Consider the following 12,001-nt stretch of genomic DNA (forward strand, 5'->3'; position numbering starts at 1 on the left):
ATAAACTGACAGCTTAAATCGATTTCCAAAATTCTAGACAAATCACAAAAAGTTGTTAAATGCTGTAAACCAACCATGTGGCATTATGATTTATAAAATAAAATTTGATACTTTGATTAAAAATATGATCATTTTATGACGTTTACTAAGGTTTTATGTAATTGGTGGTTGACCATTTTCATAAACGTGAGAATTTTCTGGTATTTTAAATTTTCGATATTCTGATGTCAAAGATCATTTTATAGATAAAATTCTATTAAACTGAAATTTTGAAAGTTGAATTATGTATTCTTCGGCTATTAATTGCTCAATTTCTGTACCTTTTGTTTAAATAATATATCTAATGATTTTATTTTTTTTAATCTGATACTTGTACTATAAGTACAGATTTAAAAACTTTATATGAACCATATGTGAACTTATAGAAATTAAGAAAATATTATCCACATTTAATATTTTTTAGATGTTTATGGCTTATTATTAAAGAATAATTTAAATTATTCTGGATGTGAATTATTTGTTGTAATTGTAGAACAAGCTATGTCGATAACCAATGGTTACTAACCATTTTAAAATAATATATGATATATTTTTTATCCCAAGAAGCAGAAGATTTTTATTTTCAATATCCTAAGAAATTGACACGATTTTTAAATTTCAGGAAACATATTTACAATCGAACAAATTTTTGGATCTTTAACAATGTTAACTGAATTTAGAAAAAAGTTACTGCTGAGTTGAGGGTAAAAATTCAGTGTTACATGTATTTTAAATTTCGCATTATAAAAAATAATATAAATGTAGTAGGTTAAAAAAAATTCAGAAAAAGTATTAGTACTAAAAAAGTTGCTACCTAAGTTTATTTTAATAATACAGCTAAATCTGTTAATATCTGTCATTTAAAAATTACATGGCATATAAATTTAATAATTAGTTTATAGTATTATCATTGTTAAGATTAGTAGTTTTTCCAGTTTCGGCAATTAAATTTCTAATAAGCGTTTACAGTTTTTGTAAATTTCAAGTATTGTATCAACATTGGTTTGCGGCGACAGCTTCGAGATGAGATGTAATGATCTTAATAAGGAAAACAAATACGACGTCAACAAATTATTTGAACAGTTTAAAGGACTAGTAAATTATTAACAAGTAACACAATTAATGCATACTAGTTTTTGAAGGTTCTCATGTAATAATCCTATAAAATATTAATAATAATTTTGAAATATTAAAATTATGATTGAAATTGAAAATTTAATATTTTAATTATAATAGTTCATAAAAAACTTAGTATTCAAAATTTACATAAACATGTTAAATGTTTCAAATTTGTCATCTCTCTCCTTTTAAATAAAATATAATATATAGAGCAAGCTAAAATTCTAGATGGCAATCTATTCAAAACAAAATATATTTATATATTATTTTGGTATATAATAAATAGTATAGTAATGGTAATTTGGTATATGTATAATATAAATTTATAAATTGCGCTGGTTCTTTAAATTAAAAGAAAAAATATTTTGTTTGCAATTAACGATTGTGATTTATGCAGCCAAATTGTCGATTTAAGAAATGATGAAAACTTAAACTATTCATTCAATTATTTATATATATATATATATATATATATATATATATATAATATATACGTTTCGATACTGTATGCATGTCATCATTTAGCAGCTCTAAGAAATAGTTTAACAAGTTAAACATATTTTTACAAAAATATCTTACTAATAATATGCACACCATACCAGAAAAAGAAACATTGTTGTGTTATTAATATATATAATTAAGCAAAAATAAAAAAAAATATATATAGTATAATTTATTCATAGAATATTTGTAGCTTTTTATAAAATTATACTGTATTTTTTATAAATTTTGTTCTAATTATTGCAAATTATTTGGAACTGTTTTTTCTGAAATGATGACACACATACAATATCAAAACGACAAAATAAATAAAAATGTATCGTTTTCCATTTCGACAATTTGCTTGCAAAAATATCAAGAATATATATCAACATCAAACAAATTAAAGTATATTTCGCGTAATTGAATTTATTTTGAAATAAGAGTAAACATCAAAATAACTATAATTGATTATATTGATTAAATTATGCTTTTATTTATTTTTAAAGAACTAACAAAACGTTATTTTTAGGATAAAAAGTATGTTTATGTAGATTCCAAATAATATTTTTCCATGGAGTATTATTATTTTTAATTAGAGTTATGATTAGTAGTGAGATTTTCAAATGTAAAAGAATATATTTTCATATGAATAAGAGTAGATAGTTAAAATTTTTCTGAATAAACATAATGCTTTAGATATTTAGAAATTTTGTGAATTGAAAATTTACTTACAATTAGGCGTTATATGCTTAAATATACTTTGTAGCCAATAAATCGTTTTACTTTCAATAAAATAATCATATGGAATAAAAAGGTACATAAAAAAACTGATAAAGAAATTATAGATCACAGCGATTATAAATTATGTTCAAACGAAATTTGTTTTTGGAATTTGTACAATACACACACATACACACACATATATATATATATAAATATATATATATATATATACATATATATATATATATATGTTAAAATATTCAATTTATTTTTTACGACGTATGAATACTCGTGATCTTACATGATATCAGATTATAAATTTATCTTTTTTTTAAATATACGAAGTTTGCTCACATATGCTAATAATATTTACTATAATGATGGATTTAAAAATTATCGTAGTACCGATAAACGTGCCTGACAGATTTCAATCGTGATATGTCCGGTAATAATATCAGTTCTATTGTAAGTTCTCGAACAGATTTGGTAAGGAAATATAAATATAGGAGAGTAAATCAAATTTTAGAATTTTGAATTAATAGTTTGCAAAAATACAAATAGTCAAAGATTTCATCTTAAATTTGATCAAGATCAAATTATCAAGACACCAATGTGCTAAGAACTATAGGGTTGGTAACCAGATATGTAGAAAGACAACTCATCCCAACCGATTGGCTCAAAACCTTTTGACTATTAACTTTCAAAAAAAAAAAGAAATTAAAAAAGACACCATCTTCAAGTTCTTTGGAATCTGAATTTTTATTTACTCTAGTATCTTTATATTTGCATTATTATTTTCTACTAAAATTATTGTTACTCTTACTCATTTTAATTTTATATTTAAAGAAGAAGAAATACTGGTAACATCTACTCAACGCCCTTTAAAATAAATTTTCTTCATTATTTTCGCTAGATATTTACTAAGGAGCGTTGCAATTTTTTTTTTTTTGAACAGCAGAGTAGTTCTTGAAGAGATGGTTGAAAATAACGTAGTTCCTTATAGTAGTATATGCTTTTATATATTTTAAATATTTTTATCCAAAATGAAAAAAATGTTTCCAGAAATCAAAACTGATAGTTGACCTAATGATACTTAAATTCACAGCACAACGCATTTAATAATACACTTGTTTTTCATATTAGGATAATGATGAACAGTGTCAATGTACACCTGATATCAGGATTCTGAAGTGCAGATCAAGTGCACATCAAATTAAAACATATATATGAAAATCAGTATATATATCTTCTCAGATTTTTTTTAATTCCATAAAAATCTAGTATTATTATTATTTATCTTCATGTGCAAAAAATGTTTGTGCGATATCGAAACATACACGACAAGGACAAGATTTCATATCAGGCGGACCATGGTCGCGATAGATATTGATGTTGGAAAATTACTATATGTTATTGCGATTTTTTTTCAAATATGTCATATTATGACTTGTCATAATTGACTTCAGAAATATAATTTTAGCGATAAGAGTTACTAGTTTTCAAGTAACACATTCTTGCCGATTGTACATCCATCCAACAATAAAATGCAAGGAATTTTGGAAGCAAATGCCATTTCGAACCTAATAAAAGTGATGGCATTTAAATTAGTCCTTATTCGCAGATTTTATCCAAACAAAAATGCTAGTAATAATCAGTGCTACAAATATTTTGAAATAATTACGAACAATTAGTGCTCCATAATTACATATGAAGCAACTAATCTATTTTTAAAAGATTGTATTGGTATGAATAACTTAGTATTTTAAAACCAATTTACGAAATGTTCAGGAAATATACTTCAATAGACGTGACAATGGGCTATTCTAGTTTGAAAATGTCATAGCACGGATTAAAGTGACATAATTATCTAGTCCAGTAGAATATTATGTTGTTTGCATTAAAATATTTAAGTAATTTTAATGCCAAACGAATTCAGAGTTTATGCAAAATGAAAATGAATATTAACATACCTCAACTTCTGTATCCAATTCATAGAGTTTTTAAATCTGCGATATATATGTATATATATGAAGAAGTATGGAAAACGAAATTCTGAAACCAATCAAGAAATTAAATGTTAATCACTCATTGCTCATTTAATTTTCTTATATAAAATAAATATAATAATTGTGATATCTACAAAATTTTATTTGTATAAATCTATTTATTTACCCATCTTAAATAATTTCAATAAATAATTTTCAATAGTAGGCCTCCACACTAAAACTTTCCAAAATCCATGATTCCGAGGAATTATGTAATGTAATATAAAAATACATATGATTGAGTATAGTAATATGTACTTTTTGAAAAAACAACCCATTGGTTGTCCTATATAAGAAAATTTTCACTTACTACAAAGCTACGAACGAAAAAATATATAAAATATAGAACTTAATTCAAAATTAATCGGTATTATTTCAGCTATCGCACATGTTTTACATAATATTTACGATTTATTTAGTGGTATGCAACAATTGAACAATTGCATCAATCGTTCTATAAAGGGCGCGCCATTGTAGCGATTAATCCATTCATTCGATTTTGACCTTAGAAAAACTTTGTGTAAATAATACGTAAGGTCAATGTTACTAAATTTCTAAAACGGTATTGGCATAATTCATTTCTTCAATTAAGCAAATGTAATATATAATATAAAATTACCAGGTGGACCAAAAATATTTAAACGAAATGAGTGATCTTCTACCCAAGTGAAAATCGCCTCTTGTAGGTATAGCTGCATATAAGCATATAACCGAACTTTAAATTCCCCATTTTTTTGTTTTTAAAATCATCAAACTCTATTTGAAACTATAATGTTCATCAATATTAGAAATATATTTAGGTGAAATTTTCATTTCAGGCAGTGTGTCTCACGTGTTGATATCTGTAGTCATGTTGTCGTATTTTTTATGGACAGTTTTTTCGTCAATTGATATACACACAGTAGTATAGACCGAAAAGAGTTGTATCATTATTATTCATACTATAATCAGAGTAGTTGACTCATTTATCAAACAAATTGGAGCACGATTTCTATTTTTGGCAAACTGTTCTAACAAGTTCACTAAACATATTTAAAAATATGTATATGTATCAGTTCAATAAATTGTATTATATATTCTATTTAAAAATAATATAAGAGTACATTTATTTATTTGTCTGGTTAGTGTAATTTATACACATATTGGTGAAGTTTGCGTTTTCGATAAATCCATTTTGTATTGTACACTTACCATAGAATCTTATTTAACAGTAATGAAAATTTGCAAGAGCCAGCGTCAGCTGGTACGCAAATTTGAATGATTTCATGAATTGAATGTATGAGTATTTTTTTAATTTTCAGCCCTGTTCTCCAAATACAATTTTCCTGATGATCCATCTGCACAGTACACGATATTGTCCAAGTTGACGGATTTTTGCGGAAGATCTGTTTTCAACTACACGGAGGCTGATGACCGGGCCCCATTTGTTTGGGACTTCTACCACTCTTTTTTCTTTTCTTTTACGGTTTCCAGTACTGTGGGTAAGTTAAACATTATATAATAAATTATAAATAGTAGATATAAACAAATTTAAATGATATTATAAACGTAGTACCTTTTATAAATTACTTTGTTGTAATGACCCCGCCGCGGCGTAAGGACTTGAGCCATCACTAGTCCTGGGTTTGTACCAAATCTAGGCCAGCTTGATATTAGGCAGCATGATATCAAATTTTCACTTGAAATTATACATCGCAAATATAATCTCAAGTGAAATTTGCCTTTCGTGGGTATTGCTGCACAAAAAAATAGGATAAGACTACTAAGATAAGACAACTACCAAGTTGCCTTCAATCTTAATAAGTCTTAAATGTCATAACATTTACTAAATGTTGGTAATACGAACAAATTACAAACTGAAAACAATGAATCTAAAAAACTTTGTTGTGATCTCATACGGAACTATTTACGGTTAAAATATAACAATATTAATTATTTATTATTATTTTTCTATACAAAAAACCACTAAAATTATTGTATTATAGCTACCATCCTAATGCAATTTACGTGGGTATTATTAATTACTCAATCACATTTTTTAAAATTTAAAAATGAATAAAATATTCGTTCTATTTTGAAAAGTTATTTCTACTTTTGTACCAATTTCGAGCAAAGATGATTTTTATTACAAGCACAATAATAATAAATGCATTTTGACTAGTTTTCTTCGCATAAAACCCAAAAAATATGAATTCGCGATGAGATTCTAAAATATTTTTGTTTAAAAATTATTATTACGTATAAGTAAAATATATAGGCGCCAAATTAAATGAGTACCAACAAATGCTATTATCTGAAAAAATATTTATCAAACAATTATCTTAAAAATATTCGATTATTAATGACGCTGTTTTAAATTAAATCTATACATCGTAAACCTATTTTTAAAAATTTGCTGAATTTGATAGGCATATTTTAGAAAAATGAATTATTTAAAAAATGTATTTGCAGATTTTGCAAAGTTAGCCACGATAATAATAAAAATAAATGCTTGATACTTTAAGCTAAGTATACTTTTAGTGGACTTTATAGTATAATTTTTATTACACAAATAATTTGCTAATAGTCATACTGTCATTATTTTTTTTTATTTTAAATATAGTATTATTTTGAATATAGTATATTCATAGATGATTTTATAATATTTATTGACAGTTGTAGCAAGTTAGTAGATTATCCGAATGAAGATTAACTATATTATATACAAGTATATTTTTGAGAAATTTACATTAACATTCTAAAAAGTCTCCACAATTTAAAATATGACAATGGTTCATGTTGACATTCGCCTCATATAGGTGTTACAAATTATTAACTACATATGTCGCTAATTGAATCACGTGCTAAATAATTTGTCCGTGATGTCGATGTCGAATACACGTCGGAAGAATACAATATTAATATAGGGTGCTTCGGTATAAAAAACACAAATCAATTGTAATTAAATAAAAATAATCATATGGAATGTTTCAAAAAAATAATAAAAATTTCCTATTAATACCGCACTTGAATCAGGCGCTATGATGGTAGCTATATTATACTAATGTTCGTGGTTATTTGCCTAGAAGAAATAATAATGATAAATAATTAATATTGTTATATTTTAACCGCAAATAGTAGACCATGGTTTTAACTAGATATTAGTTTTATATTGAGTGAAAATATTTTATATTTAAGGTTATGGAAACTCTTGGCACCTAACAGTACCTTAGGTAGGATGATCATGATATTCTATGCATTATTTGGCATGCCTGTTCATGGTATCCTATTGACACAGCTTTCAAATTATTTTGGAAGAACGGTAAGATAATACGAATTGCTATAATATAAAAAATCATGTTGTTTATATCTATAATAATGTCTTATTTTTAGTCTGATATCCGCCGTTTTAATTTAACCAAAGCCATGCATTATTTCTTAATCTTCGATGAATATATAGATTCGTAATTAGTTGTAATTATTTTAGAAGTAAACTAATGCAGATATAACCAGTTTTACCTACATTATACTTTTCAGTTTACCAAGCTGTACAAAAAATACAAAGCGCACAAATCTGCGACAAATTCAAACTACGAAGTTCTAAGACTCGGTTTAGCTGGACAAGTTCTTCTGTACCTTATTCCTGGTGTAACGTTCTTCATCTTCATACCAGCTTGTTTGTTCGTCTTATTTGAAGATTGGGATTATGACATTGCTGTTTATTATGCTTTTGTTACTCTGACAACCATTGGATTTGGAGACTATGTTGCTGGCATGCAGGTAAAAGAATTCTGGAAAAATAAGAATAATAAAATTAATTTCATAAACTAAAATAATTGTTCATATTTTGTTATCCAGGATAAAGGATACGGTGCTTATTTTGTTATGTATAAAATATTCTTAATATTTTGGATGACATTTGGACTTGGATATATTTTGATGTGTATGGGTTTCATATTGAGAGGACTTAAATCGAAGCGACTTGCACGCCTGGAACATAAACTTGCCAATAATCTTAAAATAACACAAGAACGAATTTGGAATGGTGTTACGAGGGATGTCGGATATCTGAGAAGAATATTGAATGAGTTATATTTAGTTAATTTTAAGGTAAAAATATAAAATTATTCGAATTAAACCATTTTAAATGCTATCCTATAAAGTGTTAGTTACCTTTACCTATAAACTTCATGATTCTTGCAGCCAGTCTACAAGGACAATCTGTCTATAGCAATGTTAGCACATGGTCGCAGCCAAAGTTGTCCAGATCTAACAATGTATTCAGAACCTTGCTCTCTGCCATGTAGAAGACGTGCAAATTCTGAGAGCCAGTACAGCGACCTAGATACAGTATTACCTGACCTAGTGCGGGTTCAGTCCGACTCTGAATTAGACCGAGTTGACAAGAATCGCACGTTTGGCCACCGTGGATCAATTGTGCAACCTTCGGAGCTTCTGGCTTGCGTGGTCGGTGCTCTTGGAGATCTCGCCGAGAGAGAAGAAAGTGCTGGTATCCATGGGTTTGATGATGAAGACATATTGGCATCAGAAAGAACTGACAGCTTATGGAGTATGGAGCCTAAAATTCAAAGAAATCGTGCGGCTAGTGAATATCGCATTAGAGTACAACGTCCAGAGTACGTCGATCCTTGCAACGAATGGACATGGTCTGGCCCTGCTGCTAATGCAAAGCTGAAAGAATTGCTGCAACTACGAAATTCAGGAAGAGGTTCCATTTCGTTCCCTATCCCCGAAAAGAAGGTCGCACCACAAGTACCTCCAGAACCACCCACAAAAAATCTTTTATCCCGCCTCAATCCTTTCAAATCCCGCCGCGGAAGCTGTATACCCGCTATTACGGATGCTGAAGCAGGAGGATTTGACGCTGTTAAATATATACAAAACACACAGAAAGGCAGACCCAGTTTATTCTCTTTGCCTCCGGATGAAGGTAAAAGATCACTTCTCGAAGAGACTTCAATTGCAGATTTATTACGAGCACTTAATACACTGCACGAACAAGACGGTAAATATATATTACAAAGAAGTAATATATATGTACTAACATTGATGTTTGTGTATTCATGTTGCACATTATACAACACTAGTTTTACTAACAATTGAATGTGAAAAAAATTAAAATGTGAATTTACTCACGAAGCTAATATTTCATTCACGTGCTAATAACAAACCACTTATTACAATTATTTTATAAACCAAATTCGATTTAAATTTTTGTCAAAAATACTAACACAATCAAATATCATAATGAAAATGAACCATATCAATCTTGTATTAATAACGTAGTTTGAAATACTATACAAAATATTTTTAAGATAAATTATCAAAAAATGAAATCATAAAATATACATTAAGAAACTATTTCAGTGACTATTAAATTACAATAATCATCAAACGATCAGAGTTGCTTTTGGTTACTAATATCATACATGTATCGTGCTAAAACAAGTGTCTTGATAACCTTTATGTAATAAATGTAAATAATTTAAAGTTAATTTATTTTAAAAAAATATATCTTTAATTTAATCTATTATTTTATTTTTTAGGTAATTTTGAGCCAAAACGTAAACTTGGTACGGCGAGTATGACCCCACCTGAGATGCCTATGCAACCAAGACCTCGACGTTTCTCCTTACGTCCAGCTGGTTTTATAACAGCACCAACAACTTCAACAAGTCGTCGGCCATCGGTCGGCCTCAGCCCCTTGCAAGTGCGCAGAAACAGTCTTCTTCCACCACCGCCCTACATAGAAGATCCATGGTCCAGAACCCCAAGGCGATACTCCGTTCGGTTGGACGAACCAATAATGAGATCCGAAAGAAGAGCTTCATCCAGGTTTGAAGATTCTTTACTACGAACAACTGGCAGATCTTCTATGCGTTTTGAAGACTTACTAGAAAGAAGTCCGCGAAGATCTTCTATCCGTTTCGACGATCCTTTGGAACGAACTGCAAGAAGATCATCAATAAGATTTGATCAGCCTTTAGAAAGATCATCTAGAAGATCATCTATAAGATTTGATGAACCTTTAGATAGAACATCCAGAAGAGCTTCTATACGATTAGAGGAACCAGCTTTTAACCGATCAACTAAACGATTTTCCGTTCGTCTTGCTCCAGAGGTGAGAAGATCATCTTTGCGGCAAACGCCTTCTCCATTTATTGCTGCTAGATTGGAAGGTAGAAGATCGTCTTTAAGACCGTCTACTCAAATTACGGGTCCAGTACAAAGGTCTTTAAATGCTCGATTGAGATTGAAAAGTACCAACGATGAAGACACTTCTGAAAAGAAAGAGTAAGCAAATTAGTGATATATAAAAATTATGTTTTGTGACAGCAAAATTCTATGAATTTTATGCCAATTGAAGAACATAATTTGTTAAGCCATTGCATTGCAAGCAATATATGACAAACTGAAAAATGTGTCTAAATACCTTTTTGAGCTTGTAAATAAATAAGTTAGATATTATAAGTTATAAATTTAATGACATTGATAATCTATTTCTAGTAAATATTAATTATTATATAAAATGAAATATGAACAAAGTGAAGCGAATAATTAATAAATGCTCCATATATGTAAATATAATTAAGAAATAGTTTGGAAGAAGAATGCATGTTGGAAAACAGTGAAATAAGATAATAAATATATTATTTATCTTTCACTCATTCGTTACTCATTTTCATTAACTATTTATAGAAACAAAACTTTTTATCGAAACAATTTTCCTGTAAGTGTGATATCAAAATGATACGTCTTTAAATGAAAGACGTTCATAAGATTAACTGTTTTGGATACAGTTAAAAATCTACATTTATTAAATAATATAGTTATGTACAACTCATTTATATATTAACATAATATTTTTAAATACACATACTAAAACTACAATAAGCATGTAATATCAAATTTAACGAATTCATTGCGTAGATTTATCGCTTCGAACGCGCTTTACAAAATAAACGCGAAGCACAGATTTATGTATATGATATTTTTACACTACAATATATTTTTAATCAAAAGCTGGAAGCTGAAACTGGTATGTATATACAAAATATATTATCCATATTTGTTGATTTACACTTTTTCTAAATAATCTTATGTAATATTTTACACTATATCATAGATATAATTTTTATTTTTTATTTATAGTTTAAGTAGTAAACTGAATATCAAACTATTATATATATTAAAGGATTTAGTGTCCCTTCGACTTGGATTTTTTCCTTTTTATATTTTGAAGAATTTTTCGATTACAAATGTGTAAGTCATAGTAAACTATGGAGCCAATTTTCTGGTGAAATAGACCGTTGTTACGGCAATGCTATGTTACACTCCTTTTTTGATATTAAATGGTAGTAAAAACAGTCATAATCTAAAACAAGTACAAACTTCACAAAAAATGTATCAGAATTCTTGAAACCTGAAGGCATAATTTTTGACCATAATCTATTAGAAATTTAGGCATATTGTTTCGAAAAGCCTCAATACCAAGACAGAGACGGAATTACCAGGATTTGGAGGTTTACTATATATACATGATTCTACAAAGATACACATTCAAACAGCTTCCAAATAGAACTAAATCCCTA

General features: G+C 27.9%; 1 protein-coding gene across 1 annotated transcript; it reads left to right on the forward strand.

Annotated features, from left to right (window-relative positions):
* The first annotated feature begins 2,802 nt into the window (after window positions 1-2,802).
* LOC113366901 (open rectifier potassium channel protein 1-like) lies at window positions 2,803-10,707 on the forward strand. Its single transcript, XM_026608547.1, is given in 8 exon segments — window positions 2,803-2,809; window positions 5,711-5,890; window positions 7,587-7,597; window positions 7,600-7,710; window positions 7,926-8,168; window positions 8,247-8,498; window positions 8,592-9,414; window positions 9,956-10,707. Coding segments are annotated over 8 exon segments (2,379 nt in total).
* Window positions 10,708-12,001: the final 1,294 nt, after the last annotated feature.

The sequence above is a fragment of the Ctenocephalides felis genome, unplaced genomic scaffold, assembly GCF_003426905.1.
Source record: "Ctenocephalides felis isolate EL2017-DRISC unplaced genomic scaffold, ASM342690v1 CF-g0.4_SCAFFOLD_01170, whole genome shotgun sequence".
NCBI classification, from domain to species: domain Eukaryota; kingdom Metazoa; phylum Arthropoda; class Insecta; order Siphonaptera; family Pulicidae; genus Ctenocephalides; species Ctenocephalides felis.